At 40.9% G+C, this 25287-nt stretch overlaps 2 protein-coding genes and 1 non-coding gene across 6 annotated transcripts in view; 2 read left to right on the forward strand and 1 right to left on the reverse strand.

Annotated features, from left to right (window-relative positions):
• Positions 1–23617, reverse strand: part of Gtf2h1 (general transcription factor IIH subunit 1) — a 38632-nt gene extending 15015 nt beyond the window's left edge. For 2 of the 3 annotated variants that reach the window (XR_011373995.1, XM_070032766.1), the window contains exons 1-7: positions 23188–23617; positions 10796–10954; positions 9537–9729; positions 7884–8049; positions 4991–5084; positions 2746–2895; positions 2544–2623 (exon numbers count right to left, since the gene is read on the reverse strand). Coding sequence is in view for 2 of the 3 variants with exons in the window: in XM_070032766.1 (XP_069888867.1) it covers positions 2544–2623; positions 2746–2895; positions 4991–5084; positions 7884–8049; positions 9537–9729; positions 10796–10949 (837 nt within the window). In the remaining variant the exon portion in view is untranslated. Of the gene's footprint in view, positions 1–2543; positions 2624–2745; positions 2896–4990; positions 5085–7883; positions 8050–9536; positions 9730–10795; positions 10958–23187 lie in introns of those variants that run through there. The other variant, XM_070032767.1, reaches the window with a different exon arrangement.
• Positions 10182–10250, forward strand: Trnaa-ugc (transfer RNA alanine (anticodon UGC)). The gene has a single exon. It is a non-coding gene; the product is annotated as a tRNA-Ala (tRNA).
• Positions 23618–23684: 67 nt separating the features above from the next.
• The window catches only part of Hps5 (HPS5 biogenesis of lysosomal organelles complex 2 subunit 2), a 35298-nt gene continuing 33695 nt past the window's right edge, over positions 23685–25287 (forward strand). For both annotated transcript variants that reach the window (XM_070032768.1, XM_070032769.1), the window contains exon 1: positions 23685–23801. The gene's annotated coding sequence lies outside the window, so the exon portion shown is untranslated. The remainder of the gene's footprint in view (positions 23802–25287) is intronic.

The following is a 25287-nucleotide window of genomic DNA, read 5'->3' on the forward strand; positions in this document are numbered from 1 at the left end:
ACTATGGAGACATTTAAAAGTATAGATAATGGCAATAACATGTTATTCATGGAGCATATGAAGTAGGCTCTTTTTTTTTTTTTTTTGTCGGTCATGGGGCTTGAACTCTGGGCCTAAGCACTGTCCCTCAGCTCTTCAGCCCAAGATGAGTTAGTGCTCTACCACCTGAGCCACAGCACCACTTTTGGTTTTCTGAGTGGTTTATGGGAGATAAGAGTCTCAGGGACTTTCCTTGCCCGGGCTGGCTTTGAACATGATCCTCAGATCTCAGCCTCCTGAGTAGCTAGGATTACAGGTGTGAGCCACCGGTGCCTGGCTCAGTAGGCTCTTCAAACTGTCTTTTGGGCAGTGCTGGGAATGGAACTCAGGACATCACACAAGATAAGCTTGAACTCTTATCACTGACCTATACCTTCTTCAGCCTCTCTTGAGAGTTTGGATGGAGGTATACCTTTGAGAGAACAGTTCCTCTATCAGGAAGGAGATACCTGCCTAGCCAGACAGATCAGCTGAATCACCACTGGCAATCAATGAGGTAACATATTATAGCCAGATTGCCCTCATATCCTCTATAGCCTGTAAAATAGCCTAGTACTGTTAATCCAACTAATTAAAAACCAAAAACAAGTGAGCTTAGATATGTGGGGTTTTTTTTTTGTTTGTTTTTTTAGATCAGTATTGGAGTCAGGTAGTTTGGTTTTAAAGACTATATAGTAGAGCCTGGTGCAATTTCCTATAATCACAGATACTAGATGGGGGAGGCAGAATTGAGTTTGAGGTTGGCCTAAGCAACTTAGTAAGACTGTCTCAAAACATAAACACCAAACTTTGGTATATTTAGTATGGCATATTGATAATAAAGTGAAAAGAAATGCTTCAAAGTTGCATGTACAATATGCCATTAAAAATTATTTTGCCTCACCATTCAGAACTGTATCTGTAATTTTCACTAAGCATTACTTCAGAATGATTAAAAAAGAGCTATTTTATAATGTGCTCCAATTCACCAAAGAAACTACTGAGTTGGGAGAACTAACAAGAAAATAACTGAATTTCATCAAGGAAATGGAACTAATAAGAAAATAACTGAATTTCATCAAGGAAATGACTCATCTGAGCACCAAATATTATTTTGTTAGTTTATAATTAGAATGTAGCATACTTCCCTCGTCCCCCTCCCCGTTGTGGGGCTTGAACTCTGGGCCTTGGCATGGTCCCTCAACTCTCCAGCTCAAGGCGAGTACTCTACCATTTTAGCCACAGCTCTACTTCCAGTTTTCTGGTGGTTTATTGGAGATAAGAGGTTCACGGGCTCTCTTGCCCTGGCTGGCTTTGAACCGTGATCCTCAGATCTTAGCCTCCTGAGTAGCTAGGATTACAGGCATGAGCTACTGATGCCCAGCTAGCATAAAATTTTAACAGTAGTTTTTCTTCACCTGGTGATGACATATATTAAAACTAAGAGGGTAAGATAGGAGGAAAAAAAAATAAAGGAAGCTGTAACTATATTAAAAGTATATACAAAAGTATATACAAAAGGAGCTCAAAGAAGGCTAAGAAAACGAAGAGTAATGACAGATTTTTGGACCAGAAAATGGGAAGCAAAAGAAATTGCTTCTTTCTCTGTGAATGAAAAAGTCTGTTTAACTGGAATAATGGTGCTATTATGTAGCTCATACTTGATAGCATAGTTGCTGAAACATACTTGGGCTGCTGTGGGCCAAGTTTTTTCAGAGAGTAGAAAAATCTACTTATCTACTAATATTTATATTTCTTTAAAGTAAGGTTACCTTACTATGTTAAGTCTTCATAATTACCTGGAAAATTGCTCATAGGAGAGTGAAAATGTTTCTAAAAAGTGTTAGCATGTCATCATATATCATAGCTGTGCTGGGGGACTTTGAACTCAAGAGTGGGACTGTCCTTCAACTTTTTCTGCTCAAGTCTAGCATTTTTACTTCAGCCACAACTTCATTTCTGGCTTTTTACTAGTTAATTGGCAATGAAGTCTCACATCCTTTTCTATATGGGTTACCTCTGAACCTCTATCCTCAGAGCTCAGCTAAGATAAATGGGAGCCACTGTTGCCTGGCACATTCAAGGCAGTTTTTACAATAAATAGCACTACCAAAAGCATATCTTTTGGGGATGGAGATCAAACCCCAGGCTTTAAGATTTATCAGTATTTTGCTTATCTTACAATCTCACAAGAACATCTATACTTTTCAGCTTATTTTTAAATTATAAAAATAATAATTTTCTAGAATCTAGGAAAAGACTGCTTTACCTCCAACACCTTTTTATTATTTTATTTATTTATTCATTTTTTTTGGTCCTGGGGCCTGAACTCAGGCCCTGGGCACTGTCCCTCAGCTCTTCAGCTCAGGGCTAGCACTCTGCCACTTAAGCCACAGTGCCACTTCTGGCTTTTTCTGCTTATGTGGTGCTGAGGAACCGAACCCAGGGCCTCATGTATGCAAGGCAAGCACTCTACCACTGAGCCACTTTCCCAGCCCCTCAAACTCCTTTTTATTGCTTCTTACCTCATCTAATGGCTTGTCTTCCAAAGCTGTCAAATCTAGTAGTGGGTTTTTTACTCCTAATGAAACCATTGTTTTTAACCCTAGAAAATCAATGAAATAAAAGGTCCATCAAGGCTTAGCTTTCTCAAACATAAAATAAAACAAAATAACAGCTCCAACAACTAGATACTAGAGTATATCAGGGATAGGGATAAACAGTTACCTTTTTCATCTATTTTGGCACATTCTGCAAAGAGATCCTTTGACCCTGTATTTAGCCGGTCCCTATGAAAATAATGGGACTGGAAAAAACGTGTCCAAAATTCCTTTTCTGTCATGTTGTGAGGAACATTTTCTGCATATTTCATCTTTACTGTAAAGAAAAAACCACATAGGAAATTATATATTGATTATTCATTTTTTTTTTTTTTTTTTGTGCTGGGACTGGGGCTTGAACTCAGGGCTCTAAACACTGTCCCTGAGTATTGCACAAGATTAGGGCTCTACCACTTGAACCACAGATCCATTTATGGCATTTTGCTGGTTAATTTTAGATAAGAGTCTTACAGACTTTCCTGCCTGGGCTGGCTCTGAACTACAATCCTCAAATCTTAGCCTCCTGAGTAGCTAGGATTACAGGTCTGAGGCATTGGCCTCTGGCTCTCAATATTCATTTTTTATACTCTCTCAACTGAAACACAGACTAAAACCAAAAACTAGAATTTAAGGCTCTTATATCTGCATAACATTTGTTACAATTTATTTATAAATATGAAAGATAACTTGAGATTAGGTGAGAAACTAGATCCACAAACTTTCACAAATTAGATAAAATACCTCATTATACATAAAAAATTCTTCAACAAGGGGATAAAAAAGATGGAGACAATACAGATCAGGTTAATCTAATTATGTGTATGTGTAAACTACCACGATGAACCCCTTTGTACGGTATTTGTTTTTTAAAAAAAGAATTACAGGAAAATAGGCTATGTTAAGAGGTGGATACTGGTGGGTGGGAGGGAAGGGCCAACAGAGAAGGTGAATATGGTTTAAGTTTTTCACATGTATATATGCAAATTAATACCTGTAAAAATCAAGTTCTCTTTTTGGTTGGTTTTGGGGTTTGAACTCACGGCCTGGGTGTTGTCCTAGAGCTCTTTTGCTCAAGGCTAGTACTCTACCACTTTGAACCACAGCTCCACTTCGTTTTTGAGTGGTTAACTGGAGATAAGTGTCTCATGGGGACTTTTCTGCCCAGGCTAGTGTCCAACCACGATCCCCAGATCTCAGCCTCCTGAATACTTAGGATTACAGATACCTGGCCCAATTTCTTAAATTTCATTGCAAACACCAACAACCTTGAAGTCAGACCTAAATTTGCTTTCTTGTTCATTTATATATGTGTAAAATAATGATCATAATATCTATTTTAAGAATATTTGTGATTAAATGAATATAGAAAAAAACATTAGAATAGTGTCTGGCATGCAGTAAAACTATGAAATTGTGCTACTATTTTCAGAAAGATATGAAATTAAGAGACAGGGCTGGGGAAGTGATAATAACAATATTGGGTTTAAGGAACATTATTTGGTCAGAACAATGACTGAAGCAATGGCTCTTCTTCATACCTGCACATACAATGGGCCCAGGGACAATTTATACTTTTAGGGTATGGGAAATGATACAATGTGAGGGATGATGTCTGGTTGTGGTGTGAAGAAACTCATTTAAGGATGTTTCTTTTTGGGTCCGGTCGTGGGGCCTGAACTCTGGGCCTAGGTGCTGTCCCTTAGCTCTTCAGCTCAAGGCTAGCCACACTTGAGCCACAGCGCCACTTCCGGCTTTTTTCTTTTTGCTTATGTGGTGCTGAGGAATCGAACTCAGGGCCTCAGGCATGCAAGGCAAGCGCTACCACTGAGCCAACTTCCCAGCCCCTCATTTAAGGATGTTTCTATAGCATTTCATTTTACTTAGGTGCACTGAGGGTTAAAGTCTAAGAAACACTGCTAGAAAGAAATGACACCCAGAAGTGGAGGTGTGGCTCAAGTAGTAAAGTGCCAGTTTTGAGAGAAAGAGTTAAGGGACAGTGCCCAAGAAATGACACCCATTGTATTAACGAATTAATTATATAGTACATTATTTACTGAGCCATTAGTATCTATCATATGTAGGGCACTAGGTATTTTGGAAGTGGCGCTGTGGCTCAAGTGGTAGAGCACTGGCCTTAAGCTGAAGAGCTGAGGGACAGAGCCCAGGCCTAGAGTTCAAGCCCCACGACCACCACCACCACCACCACCACCACAAAAACCAAACCTCCCTCCCCCACAAAAAACAGAACAAAGATTTTACATATTTTATTGCACTTAATCAGGAATAAAGAAAAGTTTTCTTTCATTGATATAGTAACAAATTCATCTAAATATATATTGTAACCATCTGAAGGTTAATAGAGTAAGTCTTACCTGCTGGATAGGTTCTAAATATGGATTCAATAATATCAGAAGTTAAATTATATCTCAAACCATTACAGCCATCTGTTTGGGGCCGGACATCAGCCTAAAATGAAAATCACACACACATGAATATTTACATATATTAACAAATCAGGACTATGTCTAAGCTCCTGAAAGATACTACACAAAGGCTAGAAACAGAATTTTCTAAATGAAGAGACAGTAAGTCTTTCACTTTACTTTTGACATGGAGACATGACTCAAAGAAGCCTAGACTGCTTCCTCAGACCCTTACTGATATATAAAATGTTTCCTTGCAAGTAACCAAATAGGCATGTGAAAGTATGGCCAAAGGTACAGAACTAATATAAAACTTTTATAGCTGCTCAAGCCATTATAAACCTTGGTTACGAGTTAAACTGCCATTAGGTGACTTTTTATTTTTGTCAAGGGGAAGTGAACAAGATCCTATCTCTAACTCAGGGGTTAGGCACTGCTCTTAGCTTTTGTGCTCAAGGCTGGTGCTCTACCACTTGGGCCACAGCTCCATTTCCAGTTTTTTGCTGGTTAAATGGAGATAAGAGTCTCATGGACTTATCTGCCCACCTGACTTCTAAATATGATCCTCAGATCTCAGCCTCTTGAGAAGGAATATAGGAGGGAGCCATCAGTGCCCAGCTTGGTGATTCATTTCCTAAGGAAATACTTGATAAATTCAACATACTACCAATCATGTGAAAGATACTAAATATACAATCAGCATTCACATTTTTCTTTGCTTTTGCTTTTTGAGCTAGGATCTCTTTGTGTAGTCCAAGTTATCGTAGAATTCACTGTACAGACCAGGTTGGCCTTGAATTCAGAATCCTCATGCCTCCTGAGTACTAGGATTAGAAACATGTGCTACTGGGGCTGGGAAGGTAGCTCAGTGGTAGAGTGCTTGCCTTGCATGCATGAGGCCCTGGGTTCGATTCCTCAGCACTACATAAGCAAAAAGCCAGAAGTGGCGCTGTGGCTCAAGTGGTAGAGTACTAGCCTTGAGCTGAAGAGCGGAGGGACAGTGCCCAGGCCCAGAGTTCAGGCCCCACGACTGGACCCCCCCAAAAAAACAAAAAAACATGTGCTACCACTGTCAGCCTAGTATTCAAAATATTCTGCTGAGTGCATAAATATTGTTCTAGTTCCACTGACACAAAGAATTCTATTTCCTAATTTCACAGCTATTTCTAATTTCTTTATTACATGCATTTTATAAGCTTTACTTGTAAAAAATATTACAAGAGGCTGACGCAGAACTGTGAAAATGAGACTACACTGGACTTTGTATACAAAAAGCAAAATGGGTGGACATGATAGGACACCACCAAAATTCCAGTAAAACTGGAAGTGGAAGTAATACTGAAAGTTCAAGGCCAGACAAGGCAAAGTGAACAAGACCTTACCTCAAAGATAAAAATACAAAAAAAGGGTGGAGCGTGACTCAAGTGTAGAGTACTTGTCTAGCATGTTAGACGCTCTAGGTTTATGCTGGTTTTCCCAGTGCTGGATTTTTTTTTGGAGAAAAACTAAGTTTCAATCCAATTTCTAAGAGTCCTTTTGAAAGTCCATTTGGGTGCTGGCATGCTAGTGTCAAGTTCAAAAATAAGAAAGTGTATCTATATTTGTATCTACATCTAATTAAAAAGACTTATAGGGGCTGGGAATGAAGCTCAGTGGTAAGAATACTTACCTAGCACCCACTCACCACAACAACAGAATAATAAAAATAATGAAGTTTTAAAATTTTATTTGCATTGGGAAGTATTTTACAAGAACACTGAAACTGAGCTTTCCACTAATTTACTTAAGAAAATACTTTTTTTTAATTGTGAAAATACTGTACAGAGGGGTTACAATTACATGGGCAAGATACATTTCTTATCAAGCATTGTAGCCTCCTCCTTAGGAAATACTAATTTTTATTTTAAGAAAATCATTGTATTCAACCACTTTGGAAAGCAGTATGGAGGTTCCTCAAAAGACTCCACATAGAGCTCCCCTACGACCCAGCAATCCCACTTTTGGGCATTTACCCAAATGTTTACAAACAAGACCACACTAAAGCTACCAGCACGACTATGTTTACTGCAGCATTATTTACTATAGCTAAGATATGGAACCAACCCAGATGCCCCTCAGTAGATGAATGGCTCAAGAAAATGTGGTATATATACACAATGGAATTCTATGCCTCCATCAGAAAGAATGACATTGTCCCATTTGTCAGAAAATGGAAAGGCTTGGAAAAAATTATATTAAGTGAAGTAAGCCAGGCGCAAAGAAACATAGGTCCCATGGTTTCCCTTATTTGCAATATCTAGTATATGTCTGAGTCAAGCAGAAAAGGTCAGATAAGATGATGTTAGAGAAATGAACCCGAAGATATGTATTCAAATGTTTTTTTTTCTTTCATGCAATTGTTTCTAACACATTTACAAGATTATTTCTTTGTTGCTTTGTATGTCCCTTCCCCACAGTATAACCCCTGCTTTCACTGTATTTGATGTCAGTATAATTTGTGGAGGGGAAGGGGAAAAACAAATCGTTTAAATAGGGATACAAGTGGACCCATTGCAACAATGAGATGTACAAGTCGTTATGTTGAAAATGAACTTTACAACTTTGGGGGGAGGATTGAAGGGCACGGGGGGGGGGGGGCGGGGGAGAGGGGAAGGATGGGAAGGAGAAACAAAGGAGGAGGCTACAATGCTTGATAAGAAATGTACTCATTATCTTGCTCATGTAATTGTAACCCCTCTGTACAGTATTTTCACAATTAAAAAAAAAAAGAAAGAAAATCATTGTAAACACACATACTGAACTTATGACTTCTTTCCTTCAGAAATCTCCAAGTGTCACATACCAGAAATGCTGCAGAAATGCCGACATCCTGCTTGTGATTGGATGTGGAAGAACTATCTGTTGCATTCACATTTAAACGATTTGCCCAGAATTCCTCAGCACTGATCACTTGACTTACAACAAGGTCTTTATAAAGCTGAAACAAACCAGGATCTTCTTGGAGCATTCTGGTGATAGATTATATTAAAAGTAATTCAATTTCTACAATAAAACACCATTTAAATAATATTTTTAAAGGCTTTTGGTGACATGAAACAACTTTTATCTTGTAGTAATTGACCCCCTACATGCTTGGGGACTGGTAGAACTCAGGGCCTGGGAACTGTCTCTGACATTGTTGGTAGTTAATTGGAATTAAGAATCTCAGATTTACCTGCCTGGGCTGATTTCCAACCATGATCCACAGATCTCAGCCACCTAAGTAGTTAGGATTACAGGTGTAAGACACTAGAGCCTGGCTAATTTTTATAGTTTACTTTTAACCAATTAAGAAAAAGAAAACCTGGGGGAAGAATGAATGGAGACAGAGATAAATTTGAAGTGAAGATTAAATTCTTAGCTAGGGACTGGTAACTCATGCCAAGATACTCAGGAGACTCAAATCTGAGGATCCCAGGTTGAAGCAAGCCCAGGCAGACAAGCTGAGAATAGAGGTGTGGCTCAAGTGGTAGAGTTCCAGCCTTGAGCTTTTTCCCTTAGGAGACAGTGCCCTGGCCATAAGTTCAACCAGCACTGACTGTGACACCTACCCACTCACACCCTAAGTTCAACCAGTATTGACTTTCTTGATCTCTCTTAGAAAGCACGGATTTTGCTTTGTATTCCTGTGATAGAGATTAATGTGTGTGTTTTTTTTTTTTTTGGTAGGGTATTGTATTGTCTTTTACACAGAAAGGTGAAAGGGAAGAGAGGAACTATGCTAGAGATTTTCCAATAAGTAGTTTGTCATTTTGACAAGCACTGGGAGCTGAAAGAATGAATAGTCTGATACATATTGGTAAATGGAATAATTCATCTTCTCAGAAATTCTCATTATTTTACATGCTATCTATCTCACTTTTTTTCTTTGTTTCTCATTCACAAACATATCATAATATTTTATTTTATTTATTTAATTTTTGGTCGGTCGTGGGACTTGAACTCTGGGCATATCATAATATTTTAATATCTTCTCTGTGATAGAGAATTGGGAAAAGAAACCAAGGAACCTTAGTACCTTCTATTTCATTTCTGCTCCTAATCAAATGTTAGGCTATATGTAGTTACTTTAAAGCTTTGGGTTTGCATATTCTCATTTGCATAAAGTCACACAGCAATATGCTAAAGTTGACAATTATACATGGTGGTAAAAATACTAAAGATTTTATTTCCTATACCTGACTATATAAGAAAAATAGGGCAAAGTGCCAGGTACTGGTGGGTCATGCCTGTAATCCTAATGAGTTAGGAGGCCAAGATCTGAGGATCAAGTCTTAAAGCCAGATTGAGCAGAAAAGTTTGTAAGACTCTTACCAGCTCCCAGGCCCTGAGTTCAAGCCCCAGTACTGGCACACACACAAAAAAAGGGGTGGTGGTGAATAATGAGCTATTACTCTACCAAGGGAGTAGACAAAAATCTAGCATCTCTTTAAAAGACCAATCTTTTCTTCATTACCTGTTTTTTTCTTCTAGTTCCTTATTTGCTTTCCTCTTGAATTTGGGCAGTAGCTGCTGAAGAAGGTCCTTCACTGCATCTCGTTCTTTCACTGCTGTGCTTTCATTGGAAAAATGGAAGTTAGTTGTGTCTCCTGCATGCAGAACCAGCTGAAGCTGAATTTTAGCTTTTCCTTCTGGACTGATTTTCTGACCTAAAAAGGAAGCATGAAACTAAGATAAGAACAGTCACATTGTAGAAGTTGCTAGACAATAGGTTACTTCTACTCTCAATAAGATTCAGGATTGCTTGGGCTTTATCAGCCCTGTTCCAATCTTCATGTTTTTTTCAGAAATACCTTTTCTCAAAGAATCCCTTATAATCAGAGTTGCCATGCCTGGCCTTGAACCACATTCTCCAATCTTTGCATCCCAAGTAGCTAGGATTATAGGCTTGAATCACCACAGCCAGGTTATCCAACTATTAAAGCAAAATATATATGGAGATCTTTATGAGGTACAGGTATATATATGTATGGAAATATGTACATGGTCTATTAATAAGGAAAAGATTAGGGTATAAATAGTATAAACTAATAAATAAGGAGAAACGAATCTTAACAAGACTACACAAACAATCTTTTAAAATTACAATGGGGGGGGGCTGGGGAGGTGGCTCAGTGGTAGAGCGCTTGCCTTGCATGCATGAGGCCCTGGGTTCGATTCCCCAGCACCACATAAGCAAAAAGAAAAAAGCCGGAAGTGGCGCTGTGGCTCAAGTGGTAGAGCGCTAGCCTTGAGCTAAAAAAGCTGAGGGACAGCGCCCAGGCCCAGAGTTCAGGCCCCACAACTGGACCCCCCCAAAAAAAAAATTACAATAGGAAATTAGTATATAGCTTAATGCAGAATGCTTGCTAGCATGCATGATGTTTGTGTTTCCCTCCCAGTACTACAAAAAGACACCAGATATAGGGGCTGGGAAGGTGGCTCAGTGGTAAAGCACTTGCCTTGCATGCATGAGGCCCTGGGTTCGATTCCCCAGCACCACATAAGCAAAAAGAAAAAAGCCGGAAGTGGCGCTGTGGCTCAAGTGATAGAGCGCTAGCCTTGAGCTAAAAAAGCTGAAGGACAGCGCCCTGGCCCAGAGTTCAGGCCCTATAACCGGACCCCCTTTCCCCCACCACCCCCCCAAAAAAAAGAAAAAAAAAAGAAACTGGACATAAACACTATATGATACAATACACGCACACATATAAATAAAGTGTAATATATTTGACTTACATTTAATATCTGCATACATATGGCTGATTGTAAATCTATCTTTGCCTTCAGGTGCCCAAGCAATTCTTTCTGCCATGAGGTATAGAGCTCCATCCTGCTTCTTTTGACGCACCTTTTTTACAATCAACAAAACTTCTTCAGATGAAGTTGCCATGACGGCTAGCAGAAAAATAAACCAAAGAAATGGTGAAGCTTCTCTTGCAAAAATTGCATGTTATTATTCATCTACAAATTTCATTTTGCTCATATCACATGTATGAATTTATGCAACAGTTTATAAAAGTTACTGGTTTTTCAAACAATTTTCACATACACTAATAAGACTGTTATCAATTTATTTTCCCCATTTATTTTTGTTTATAGACATGATTTGAAGTCAGGCACAGGTGGCACACACACACAAAGATACAATTTGACTACAAAATGTAATCTTATATCTAATCTATATTTAGATTTACTTAGGACTCCACTGAATAGGTAATAATTGTCTCAACTGAAACAACCAAGATCACAGAACTTTAGTTCCCCAAACCACTGCCAGAGCTGAAAACAAACCCAAGTTTCCCGATTGCTGTTTCCATTACCTAAAAATAAAACTGAGTTATTGCCAATCGCCAGTGGCTCACACCTGTAATTGTAGCTACTCAGGAGGCTGAGATGGTAGTTCAAAGCTAGCCCAGGAGGAAAGCCTGGGAGACTCATCTCCAATTAACTAACAAAAAGCTGCAACTGGAGCTGTGGCTCAAGTAGTAAAGTACTAGCCTTAAGAAAAAAAGCTGAGGGACAGCACATAGGCCCTAAGTTCAAGCCCCCAGTACTGGCAAACAAAAAACAAACAAAACCTAAACAAACTTAGTAATATTTAAAACCTCAGATACTAGTTTTCCTTTTGTGTGTATGTGCTAATACTGGGGGTGGGATTCAGGACCTGATACTTTTCACTTGGCTTTTTCTGCTCAAGACTTATGTTCTACCACTTCAGCCCCTTCTACTTCAGCTTTTCTATTGGTTAACTGGAGAATAAAAGTCTCTCAGATTTGTCTGCTCATGCTGACTTCAAACCAAAATCTTCAGAATCTCAAGCCTTGAATAGCTAATAGTACAGGCATGGAAGACCAACATTTTCACATCTTTTTGTTATTTATTTTTTTTATTGTGAAACAATTAACTGCTCTCCATATCTTGGCCAATGATTCATTTTTATATGACTAATCAGACGTCTAGGAAATTCTATGGAGCCCCCTCTCTCCTGGGAATGTTAAGTGCTCAACACAAATTGTGGAGGCTTGATTGAGTGTGGCTACCTGAAATAGAAGGCTAAACCAAAACTTTTTGTGGTGTGTGTCAGTCATGGGGCTTGAATCTGAGCCTGGGCACTGTCCCTCAGCTCTTCAGCTCAAAGGTAGTGCTCTACCACTTGAGCCACACTGGTTTTTCTTGTGGTTTACTGGAGATAAGAGCCTCGCCTGGGCTGGCTTTGAACTGCAATCCTTAGTTCTCAGCCTCCTGAGTAGCTAAGATTACTGGCATGAGCCACCAGCACCCAGCTCTAAACCAAAATTTCTGAGGCTCTCTGGGCTTAACAGTAAAGTTGCCAAGACTGAAAGTGATGTCTGCTGTAGCCAATGACAGGGAAGCATAAGTAAGTAATTTCTGGTAAAGTTGTGACCTTAACTTTCATTCACAAAAGGATAGTACGCAAAATACTTAAAAAAAAATTGGGCCACAGATGTGGTTCCCCAAATGGTATTGCATTTGTTTAGAATGTATGAGGCTTTGGGTTCAATTTCCAGCATTACAAAATGAAAAAAACAAAAACATATGAAATCTTCATTCCGCTGAAGCTGATTATCTGAGCTTTGAGTAGTTAGCTGTTCCATTTATAGATCCACCCCCAGACTCTACTCCCCCATGGTGTCTCACTAGGTGCTCAGGCTGGTCTCAAATTGCTGGGTTTAAGTAATACTCCCACCTCTTTAGCATTCTGAGTGTTGGGACTACAGTCAAGTACCACCATTTCCAGTTTTAAAGATCTTTACTTTCTCCTAAGAAGGAATAATAAAAAGATCAGAGTGAATATATTTTTATCCAATAAATTTGTACTGAGCCTTTAGGTTCTTTAGCTTAGGAACTATCCAAAGAACAATGGCTATCAGTAGTGAATTCTGTTTTCTAAGACCGTCTAGTCTAGTGAGCAAAATGTGTTTCTATATACATGCTATTAATGTATACAAATTAGAACGTATGACATTCTAAAAGAAAGAATAAGGACTCTGGTAGTTTCTTCACATGAGAAGCTTTTTTTTTGGGGGGGGGGGAGGGCTCCGTTCGTGGGGCCTGAACTCTGGGCCTGGGCGCTGTCCCTCAGCTATTCAGCTCAAGGCTAGTGCTCTACCACTGAGCCACAGCGCCACTTCCAGCTTTCTTCTTTTTTGCTTATGTGGTGCTGAGGAATCGAACCCAGGGCCTCATGCGTGCAAAGCAAGCGCTCTACCACTGAGCCACCTTCCCAGCCCACATGAGCAGCTTTGTGGAAAGGTTCTCCACAGAATTTTTTTTTTTTTTTTTTTTTGGTCGGTCGTGGGGCTTGAACTCTGGGCCTGGGCGCTGTCCCTCAGCTCTTCAGCTCAAAGCGAGCGCTCTACCACTTGAGCTACAGCGCCACTTCCGGTTTTCTGGTGGTTTTATTGGAGATAGGAGTCTCACGGTCTTTCCTGCCCGGGCTGGCTTTGAACCGCGATCCTCAGATCTCAGCCTCCTGAGTAGCTAGGATTACAGGCGTGAGCCACCAGCGCCCGGCCTCCACAGAATTTTTTGAAATTAAGTTTTTATAAATTGAGATGCATAGCTCTTAGGCATTCTATTGAATGTGTTTTGACAACTGTATACACCCACAAGACATCCAAAACCATACATAGACTATTTCCCTCATGTTTCTTTCTGATCAATTCTCTTTTCCTCACTCTCCAACAACTATTTTCTAGGGATCATATAATACACAATATGTACTCCTCTCTGGCCTTTAGCCTGTTTTGAAATTTACTATATTGTTGCATGGATAAATAGTTCAACTTTTTTTTTTGGGGGTCAGTAATGGGGCTTGAACTCTGAGCCTGGGCACTGTCCCTCAGCTCTTCAGCTCAAGGTAAGCACTCTACCACTTGAGCCACAGCATCACTTCTGGTTTTCTGAGTGGTTTATTGGAGATAAGAGTCTCATGGACTTCCCTGTCCAGGCTGGTTTTGAACCATGATCCTCAGATCTCAGTCTCCTAAGTAGCTAGAATTACAGGCATGGGCCACTGGCACGCAGCTTTCAACTATTTTTTTTTTTTTTTGGTGGGGGGGGTTTTCTGATATTGGGGCTTGAACTCAGGACCTGGACACTATCCCTGAGCATTTTCAACTTAAGGCTAGAACTCTACTACTTGAGCAAGAGTTCTACTTCTAGCTTTTTGGTGTTTAACTGGAGATAAGAGTCCCATGGATGGAAGTGGCGCTGTAGCTCAAGTGGTAGAGTGCTCGCCTTGAGCTGAAGAGCTGAGGGAAAGCGCCCAGGCCCAGAGTTCAAGCCCCATGACCAACCAAAAAAAAAAACACAAAAAAAACACAAAAAAAAAAACAAAAAAAAAAGAGTCCCATGGATGTTCCTGCCTGGCCTGGTTTTAACCATGATCCTCAGATCTCAGCCTTCTGAACTGATTACCAGTGTGAGCCACTGGCACCGGGCCAATTTTCTCTTTTTTAAATTGGCTCTTTTCTAAGCCTAAAAAAACTTAGGGTTTTTACATGCATTTGTATCTGTGTATATGGCTCAGTGCTTTGAGGATGAAAGGCAAGAACCAATGAGATATAGCCTCGGCCTTTATTTCTTTTATGTTTATATATATATATATAGATAGATAGATGTTAGTTATGAATTGGATTCTGAGAGACTTTTGACGAGAAAGTAAAGGAAACAAGCTTTATAGGAAAAGGCCTGAAACTCTAGGAATGGTGGGGAGAATGCTGTGGATGAGGTATAAGGTTCATATTGGAGATTAGTGGAGGCAGAATGGAGAATGCCACTGGAGAATGCCACTTTATGTGGTGAGCAAGAGACAAGTTCTCAAGACTGAATAATGAAGTGACTTATACTTTGGAAAATTCACCTGTGGTTATGTGAAAAATCAGAAGGGTTCTTCGAATCAGGTTGGCAGTAAGAATGGAGAGGCTCATGGAAGCAACAGATGAATACAATTCTTAGTGCTGAAGGAGTTGTTAGTTACTTGCTCACATCCCATTTCTAGGTCTTACTGATAAATGTATATGGTATCATTTGTAGAAATAAATGTCCTTCTCATTTATTTGAAAGTAAAGACCAGGAACTCACTTCTGGACATGGCACTATTGAGTCAGGCAGGTAGAGATATTTTGCATTAGGTGAGTATTTGTAAATTGTTGGGAATCAAGCCAAACTAGATAACTTTTAAATTCATTAACAAAAAAAAAAAAAAAAGGCTTAAAATTTTTCCCACAATTCGGGGCTGGGAAGTTGGTTCAGTGGTAGAGCGCTTGCCTTGCATGCCTGAGGCCATGGGTTCGATTCCTCAGCACCACATAAGCAAAAAGAAAAAAGCCAGAAGTGGCCCTGTGGCTCAAGTGGTAGAGCGCTAGCCTTGAGCTGAAGAGCTGAGGGACAGCACCCATGCCCAGAGTTCAGGCCCCACAACTGGACCCAAAAGAAAAACAAAACAACAAAAAAAATTTTCCCATAATTCTACAACCCTAACATCAATTTCCTTCATCTTAACATGCTTCTGTTACTTAAGATGTTATCATGAAGTATATGCGATTAGTTATCTTGTGTTTTTCACTTGCCACTGAAAGTGTTTCCCCATGTTCAGAGTCCAGGCCTGAATTCTGGGCTTGGGCACTGTCCCTCAGCTCTTCAGCTCAAGGCTAGACTTGAGCCACAGCGCCACTTCCAGCTTTTTCTGTTTATGTGGTGCTGATAAATCGAACGCAGGGGCCTCATGCATGTGAGGCAAGCACTCTACCACTGAGCCACCTTCCCAGCCTCTTCCCCATGTTTTAAAATCTCCAGTTTTGATATTTGTAAGTATGATGAAGGGCTAAAGTTTTTTTGTTTTTGTTTTTTTTTGCTGGTGCTGGGCCTTTAACTCAGGGCCTACGTGTTCTGAGCTTCTTTGTGTTCAAGGCTGGTGCACTACCACTTGAACCACAGTACCACTTCTGGCTTTTTCTGAATAGTTTATTGGAAATAAGAGTCTCACAGACTTTCCTGATTGGGCTGGTTTTGAACTGTGATCCTCAGATTTTAGCTTCCCAAGTAGCTAGGATTATAGGCATGAGCTACTGGCATCCAGCTGAAGGGCTAAAATTCTTACTATATGAAACCATTTTTTAACGGGGTTGCCTTTTGATGTCTTAATGGACGCGTGTGCGTGCATGCACAAACACAATTTTTTGGCAGCACTAAGGTTTGAATTCAGGGCCTTGTGCTCGCTTGACTGGAGCTCTACTCCTCTCTACTACTTGAACCATACCACCAGACCTGCTTTTTGCTAATTATTTTGGAGATGGTCTTAAAGATTGTTCTGCCTAGGCTAGCTTTGAACCTTGATCCTTCAGATCTTAGCCTCTAAGAATACAACCTCTATTATTAGCCTCTACTATTACAGGCATCAGCAACTAGCACCCAGCTCTTCTAATATTTTAATGTTATAGGTGCTTAAAAGTTTGCAGCCTTTTTTTTTTTTTTTGGTCATGTAGCTTGAACTCAGGGCCCAGGGGCTCTGCTCAAGGCTAATGCACTACCACTTTGAGCCACAGAGCCACTTTTGTTATCCTGGTGGTTAACTGGAAGTAAGAATCTCAAATTTTCCTGCCTGGCTGGCTTTGAACTGAGATCCTCAAATTTTGGCCTCCTGAATAGCTAGGATTACAGGCCTAAGCCACCAGTACCTAGTCATTAGTACAATTTCTTATTATTGCACTAACAAGTCAAAGTGCTTACCTAGTGTGCTTGAAGACCCTGACATCACAAAACAATCTATCTAAAATTTAGTGAATGCTTAATAATATAATCCAGTCATTGCACTAAATTCTTATTTTTTGTTTGTTTGTTGTTGGTTGTGGGGTGAACTCTGGGCCTGGGTAATGTATCTGAGCTTCTTTTGCTCAATGCTAACACTCTACTACTTCAGACAAAGCACCACTTCTGGCTTTTTTGAGTAGTTTACTGACAATAAGAGTCACACAGACATTCATGCCTGGGCTGGCTTCAAACCACAATCCTTCCATTTCAGTCAGCCTCCTGAGTAGTTGGGATTACAGGCATGAACTATTGGTGCCCGACTTGCACTAAGTTTTTAATAGGCATTATCCCATCCAGTCCCCATTAACAAATGTCTGAGGTAGGTGGATTCTATTATTAGTTACATTCTGTAGATAAGGAAACTGCATCTGAGAAATCAAGATGCTTTCCTAAGGCATCAAGGAAATAGCAAGAGTATGGGAAAGAATCTGAATCAGTCTGACCTCACAAATATATACGATTAGAAGGACAAGGCAACAATTTTAATAGCAATTATCTATGGGTGATAAAAAAATATAGATGATCTGAATATTTTTTCTGGATTATCTATAATAAACATATTATCTATTTAGAAAAGTTATTAATTTGTCCCCAAGAGTTTATTTTCTATCAAATGACTATTTTTGTTTTGTGCCAGTTCTGGGGCTAGAAGACTTATATTAAAATTCATTTAGTGTGGGACTAGATATGTAGCTCAGTAATATCTTGTTACTAACATCCCTGTATCCATCTTCAGAGGGAGATGGATAGAGATAAGGTATTGTACATTGTGCACAAGTGATCAGGCACTGTGCCTGAGCTTTTGTGCTAGAAGCTAGTGTTCTACTGCTTGAGCTCCCCATGCAGCTTTTTAGTGGTTAATTGGAGACTAGAGATGAACAGACTTTCCTGCCCAGGCTGGCTTTGAGATGCACAGACTTTCCTGCCCAGGCTGGCTTTGAACCATGATTCTCAGATCTCAGTCTTCTGAGTAGCTAGGATTATAGGTGTGAGCCACTGGTGCCCAGCTTTATATATATATATATATATATATATATATTACATTTTGTTTGAGACCTGGCCTTGAACTTGGTATCTGATGCTGTCACTCACTGGCTGGCATTTTAGACCTAAGCCATATCTCCAAACCTTATTTTCAATTTTTTATGTTAAATTTCTACAATATGTATAAAATATGTTCATTTATAAAATGGAATTTTATGAAATTATGGAGCAATTGTTTTAAATACTTTTTATCAAATTTCTAATGCCTATTATAAAACATAATCTGATATGCAAAACTACATTTCCTATTATACAAAATGAATGAAAATCTGAGAAAGACGAGATGGAACTATCAAGTAATTATAGAATAAACAAGTCAACAGTGGGAAAAAAAGCAGTACAGCAAGTCCCCAATTAAGTGAGATTAAAGGCAACATGTAAAAGTGTTCCTTTCATAAAAGAACAGAAAAAATTCAAATAAGGAGTGTTAAGAAAAAATATATAGGCCGGGCGCTGGTGGCTCACGCCTGTAATCCTAGCTACTCAGGAGGCTGAGATCTGAGGATCGAGGTTCAAAGCCAGCCCGGGCAGGAGAGAGACCGTGAGACTCCTATCTCCAATAAACCACCAGAAAACCGGAAGTGGCGCTGTAGCTCAAGTGGTAGAGCGCTCGCCTTGAGCTGAAGAGCTGAGGGACAGCGCCCAGGCCCAGAGTTCAAGCCCCACGGCCGACAAAAAAAAAAAAAAAAAAAAAAAAATATAGGAAAAAGGTAGTAAAGAATTCTTTAGACTGACAGAACTTCTTTCAGTCAGCTACTTTATTAACTGGTAAAATCATAACCTTTCTATATATCGAGTAAAACCACTTATACTAGAATTCATTTAGTGTGGGACTAGATGTGTAGCTCAGTAACATCCTGTTACTAACATCCTCGTACCCATCTTCAGAGGGAAAGAAAGATGAGGAAAATAGAGATAAGGTATTGCACTTGTGCACAGGTGATCAATTTTCTCAGCTAATGTGCTTGGCAAGTTTTCCTAGTTGCCTGTAGTACCACTGTTAATTAAAGGTTATTTTAGGATATCCTACATTGTCTTTTGTGATTTCTAGACTTCTAGAAGGGGTTTTTAACTGCGTGACAAATACTTCTTTCCAGTAGAACTTTTTTTTTTGGTTGGTTGTGGGGCTTGAACTCTTCTTGGCTTGGGTGCTGTCCCTGTGCTCTTTAGCTCAAGGCGAGTGCTCTACTACTTGAGCCACATTGCCACTTCCGGTGCTTTATTGGAGATAAGAGTCTCATGGACTTTCCTACCCAGGCTAGCTTTGAGCCATGATCCTTAGATCTCAGCCTCCTGAGTAGCTAGGACCGGCATGAGCCACTGAGCCCAGCTCCAGTAGAACTCTTTAAGCACTATAGATATGTATGAAAAACATTTAAATATATTTGACTGATGAAGATCTAGTTTTACCTAAAATTATTTACTCTATGAAATGACTACCACAACACTTTAGATAGCAAGACAATCTGGGAAAGGCACTCCTTAATTCATTTGCAGTTAAAAATTTATTTATCAGAAGCAACATGTATATTTCTTGCTTTAGGATGTCAAACATTCTCCCTACTTCTATTCAACTGGTTTTTACTGATTTTTCCCTGCAGACTATTTTATGTTTCAAAGTTATTAGCTAAGGTCTCCTATTTTTTTCTTCATAACACTTCCTATAATTGTAACTCATTTTTAATTTAATTCTTTAGGAATCTTTGACATCTATGTAAGATCTTTGTTAGAAGAATACAATCTTGGCAAGAGACAAGAAACCTTTGCACATACATCCTTGGCTCAACTTTAGAGAGATGGGCTGGGAAGGTGGCTCAGTGGTAGAGTGCTTGCCTTGCATATCTGAGGCCCTGGGTTTGATTCTTCAGCACCACATAAGCAAAAACAAAAAGCCGGAAGTGGCGCTGTGGCTCAAGTGGTAGAGTGCTAGCCTTGAGCTGAAGAGCTGAGGGACAGCGCCCAGGCCCAGAGTTCAGGCCCCACGATTGGACCCAAAGAAAAAAAAAACCAAAAAAACAAAAAAAAACTTTAGAGAGAACTATTGCTCACTTCACAGATTATAATACCATTTCTTACACAGGTTCCAATAACAATCCTGCCCTGTAAGGAAAAAGAAGTTGAAACAGGAAAAATTTACAATGGTTGAACACAAATTTTTAATTATTGCATGTTTGCATTTCCATTCTCTCTATCCCTCTTTCCCAAAGAGCTGAGAAACTCCCTATCACTTATGTTTTTTAAAAAAAAGAAAGGAAGAAGGGCTGCTCGAGAGAGCTGCTATTATCAACATTAAAAAAAAAAAAAAAAAGCTGTGATTCCAGTGGCCCACGCCTGTAATCCTTGCTGAGATGAGGATCACAGTTCAAAGCCTACCCAGGCAGGAAAGTCCATGAGACTCTTATCGCCAATAAACCACTCAGAAAACTGGAAGTGGCAATGTGGCTCAAGTGGTAGAGTGCTAGCCTTGAGCTGAAGAGCTGAGGGACTGTGCCCAAGTCCAGAGTTCAAGCACCAGGACCGGACCAAAAAAAAAAAAAAAAGAACATTTAGCCAGCATGATAGCTCATACTTGGAGGTCAGCCAGGGCAAAAAACCCATCTCAACTTTTATAAACCAATAAAAGTTTTGCGTAAGCCTGCCAGGCAAATATTCAGAAAAGAAAAAAAAAAAAAGGTAAAATGGGCTGGAGGTGTGGCTCAAATGGTAAGAGTACTCTGAATTCAAATCCTAGTTACTACCCATACGAAAAGAAACCTATTATGCTGCTTGCAACAAGCAATCTGAAAATATTTAAAACATTCAGCAATACAGGGAATAAGACCGTAGATACATGTAAAAAAGTAGACAATATATACTAAGTATGGTTTCATAAATGTAAGGCTAGCCCTCTACCACTTGAGCCACAGTGCCACTTCCGGTTTTCTGGTGGTTTATTGGAGATAAGAGTTTCACGGACTTTCCTGCCTGGGCTGGCTTTGAACCATGATCCTCAGATCTCAGCCTCCTGAGTAGCTAGGATTACAGGCTTGAGCGTGAACCATCTGTGCCCAGCTCAGACGTAGCAATTTTAAGACAAAGTAGTTTTCACTTTACAGCAGCTCAAGAAAAAATGTAACAGAAATGCATAATAAAAGAAACCTGAACTGAACCCAATAATACTTCATGCTGCCATTACTAAAACCAAAGGAAGATTAATCAATTGTTAATCAAAGTATACTATTAGACCAATGCCTGACACTACCACACTAAAGGCAGTTAAAGTGAAAAGAAAAAGGTCACCTCTAGTAGTATTAACAAGGTAGAACTCGCGGCTAAAATATGAGAAAAGCTAAACTAATAATAACAATGATAAAAGCAGCACAGAGAGCAGGTTTTAAGGAGTGATGAAGGACAAGATATAAGCCTTGAGGGCAGTACATGAAGCATTCACAGCTGCCTGGAGTGGAATCATTTGCTTCACTGCTTTAACTGATTACTCTTCCTTTTATTGCACTGTATTTTTAGGGTCTTCTGCATTGCTTGAATTACTTTGTTTTTAAATATCTGGGCTGCAATGAGTATTTAATATTCGGTAGGAGACTCAAATCTATTAATATGTTCCACTGCTAAAGGACTGCTGATTGAACAGAAAATAGCAGGCCATCTCTCCCTTTAAGAAAGATAGATTTATGGGTTGGGAAGGTGGCTCAGTAGTAGAGCCCTTGCCTTGCATGCCTGAGGCCCTGGGTTCGATTCCTCAGCACCACATAAGCGAAAAGAAAAAAGCCGGAAGTGGCGTTGTGGCTCAAGTGGTAGAGCGCTAGCCTTGAGCTGAAGAGCTGAGGGACAGCACCCAGGCCCAGAGTTCAGGCCCCACGACCGGACCCCCCCCCCAAAAAAAAATAGATTTAGGGGCTAGGAAGGTGGCTCAGTGGTAGAGCGCTTGCCTTGCATGCATGAGACCCTGGGTTCGATTCCTCAGCACCACATAAGCAAAAAGAAAAAAAGCCGGAAGTGCCGCTGTGGCTCAAGTGGCAGAGCGCTAGCCTTGAGCTGAAGAGCTGAGGGACAGCGCCCAGGCCCAGAGTTCAGGCTCTTGACCGAACCCTCCCATCCCCCAAGAAAAAGGATAGATTTTAGATATGCAAATGTGTATAAAGTTCTTTTGAGAGCCCAGTCCTTCTGTAACCATGTGTCTGCTACTAGAGAGGCTACATTCCCTTCTCTTGTGACCTCTCTACCTCAACCACTCTGGATTTGGGTGGTTGGTCACTTTGGCTTAGTAACTGAAATCTTGATCAGTAGTTTTCAAATTGTGCTCCAAGGAGATGCTCTGAGGTAGAGGGACTGTTGAGTGGATGGGCAAAGGCTGGCTCTACTAAACACAGATCCACCAGAGCATGCTGTTTTATATACTGAAATTCCGGGTCAGCATTCAGAGGAAGAAACTGTTACTCTTGAAAACCAAATAGTAGGTCTGGATAGTCTGACCTAATAGCTTGTCTGGAAACTATTTCAAAATCACTCAGTGTGTTTTAGGCACCCCCGATTCTTTTCTTTTTCCCCCTTAGCGCTAGGGAATTAAACCCAGGGCTTCAAGAAAGCCTAGGGAAAGACTCAATCTCTCAGCTATATCTTCAGCCACCCAAACACTCAATTTTATATTTTTTGAAAGTAGGTATTTGAATGGAACACGTTAAATTTTTACATCTCCTCTTACCCTTATTTTACAGACGCTGAAATAAGTATTTAAGGGTCAATGAGTTATGTCACCTTAATTTAGCCTGAGAACATCGGAGATTTTCCTATTTCCATATATTGATGGTCTACTTTTCACCATATGCCAATCGGACTGGGCATGGCTAACACTACATGTGGACTGGCTCAGGGGGTTAATAGGGCTTTAAAAGAGCGGCTGGACTGACAAGCATGCGGCCACTAAGGTTTTTAAACCGTAAGGGAAGAGATGTACAGCATTCCATTTCCTTCACTCTGTGGAGGCCAGTCTGATCTTGGCTTTGGGAAAACCTTCGAAGGTCTCTCCCTTAAGTGGAAAGGTAAGGATTCCCTGAGGCAAGAAGACTCAGGGTCCGGTCGCCTCTTCCCTGCTTCGGGAAAATGAAGGCCAGCGAGAAGGCAAGCCTGTGGGAGTTGTGGAGACCGAGGCGGCAATACTGGGAACGCGGGCCGAACCCGCACCGTCCCTGCGACCCCCGGGCCTGTCAACTCCCCCACCGCCCACCCAGCACGATTCTTCCGTTTCCACTTACCAGGTGGAAGCTAAGGTCTCCGGCACGGAGTAAGAAACCGAGGTGGATCGGATGGAGCTCCGCTCCTTACAGCCGAGGCTGAGAGGAGGCTGAAACCCTGCGGCCGCAGCCGTCGCCACCGCCTCTGTTACTGGGGGGTCTCGCCTCCATCGCTGGCTGCGAGGTCTCGGAGGGCACGTGACCGGAAGCACCAAGGCGGGCCCGGAGATCACGTGACCGCCGAGCGCGGCCGCCATGACACCTTCCGCTAGTTGCCGCCCTCCCCCACTGGTTCCCGCCTGTTTCGTTTCCTCTCTCGGGTCTTCAGTGGGGAAAGGTCCGGGGATCCGATCTGGCCCATCGTTTCGCCGAGAGCTCCTTCGGCTCAGTTCAGTGGCGTATCTTCGGCTCGTGGATGTCCCCCGGTTGCAGGCCGTAGGGAGCGTATTTGCCACCGCGGCCTGAAGGGGGGGGGGGAGGAGGGACCACGCGCGGGGCGGGGCGTAGCTGGCCACGTGACGAGGAAGTGCCGTTAATAGCGTTGTACTGGCGTCCGTGGCGCTCCTGGATGACGTAGCCAGCGAGGGGCGGAGCAAGCGCGGAGACTGAAGTTTGGGATCCAGGCTGAGAGCCCGGTGAGTGAAGCGGCTCCTGAACCGTGGAGAGGGTGCGACTCCTTGCAGATTGTCAGCCGCCGGCCTGGGATGGACGGGGTTTTGATGGGTCCTCTGGCTGCTGGTTCATGCATCTGGCTTTAAAAACTTGGCTATCTGAGTCCTCTCCTCGTGAAAGCTAAATTCAGTATTAAAATTACCGCTGTTGGAAAGGTGGTAGTTTTGCTTATCGAGAAGCTTCGTGTGGCCTTTGAACTGTAGTTTGTTCATCTCGTCTCCAGTGGTTAGTGCAGGCCTTAGAACAACTCAGGTTGTTGAGAGAATGAATGCATGAAGGTGAACCGTTTTTTCCCTGAGATGAAGAGCTCTCTTACTTTTTTCCCCCTGATCATTATTTCAGAGATCACTTTAGGGAAATAAAATTTCTTAGTTTCCTCTTGCATCATTTTGTTCTTTAATAAACAGAAATTTATTTTCCTTTAATACAAAAATTAAATAGCAAGGGTTTTTTTTTTGTACAGTTGATAAATTAGAAATTTACAGTACAGACATCAATGCAGAATCATTTCGTTCTTTTCTTTGTCTCTGACCTCCCCGTCTCAGGCACTTCTGTATCTGGGTATTGTTAAGTTACCTGCTTCCCTTTCCTTTTTGCTTTAGATAAAAACAGTCAGTGCTATTTTCCCTAGGAAGTGCCTCCCTCTTACTGAGCTTGCTTGCTCAGGGCTGGTGATGTAACTTTTTTTTTTTGGGGGGGGGGGGTCTGGTCGTAGGGCCTGAACTCTGGGACTGGGCACTGTCCCTCAGCTCAAGGCAAGCACTCTACCACTGAGCCACCTTCCCAGCCCCACTTTTTTTTTTTTAAACAGGTCCTAAGGCTTGAACTCTGGGCCTGGGTGCTGTCCCTGGGTTCCTTTTGCTCGAAACCAGCACTCTACCACTTGAGCCACAGTGCCACTTCCTGTTTTTTTTTTTTTTTTAAATTTTTTTTTCTGTGATTAATTGGAGACAAGAGTCTCACAGACTCTCCCTTGGACGATCACTGACCCTCAGATCTCAGCCTCCTCACTAGCTAGGATTACAGGTGTGAGTCACCGGCACCTCACTGTGCTCTGACTCTTGAACTGTACCTTCAGCCTGTCTTTTTGCTGGTTATTTAGGAGATGGAATCTTGAGAACTTTCTCCCTCGCGCTCACTTTGAACCATGATCCTTCCATGTCAGTCTACTGAATAGCTGGATTACAGACACCATCCACCAGCACCAAGTATGGAAGAAGTTTCTTAGATTAAGAATTCTCAAATATTTTGAGTTTAACTGTGTATTTCATTTGTTTTGTGTCATGGAACACCATTGTCACAGAGGTTATGCTAAGGACAATATTATTAGCAGGAAACAGACTGTATTATATGTATACAAGAAAAAATACACAACAAGAGCTGGTCATGCACCTACCTAGCACATACATTATATATGTTTAAAAATATATTTTGTGTCCATCCAGTGAT

The sequence above is a fragment of the Dipodomys merriami genome, unplaced genomic scaffold (assembly GCF_024711535.1).
Source record: "Dipodomys merriami isolate MVZ:Mamm:240054 unplaced genomic scaffold, mDipMer1.0.p SCAF_21, whole genome shotgun sequence".
In the NCBI taxonomy this organism is placed as follows: Eukaryota; Metazoa; Chordata; class Mammalia; order Rodentia; family Heteromyidae; genus Dipodomys; species Dipodomys merriami.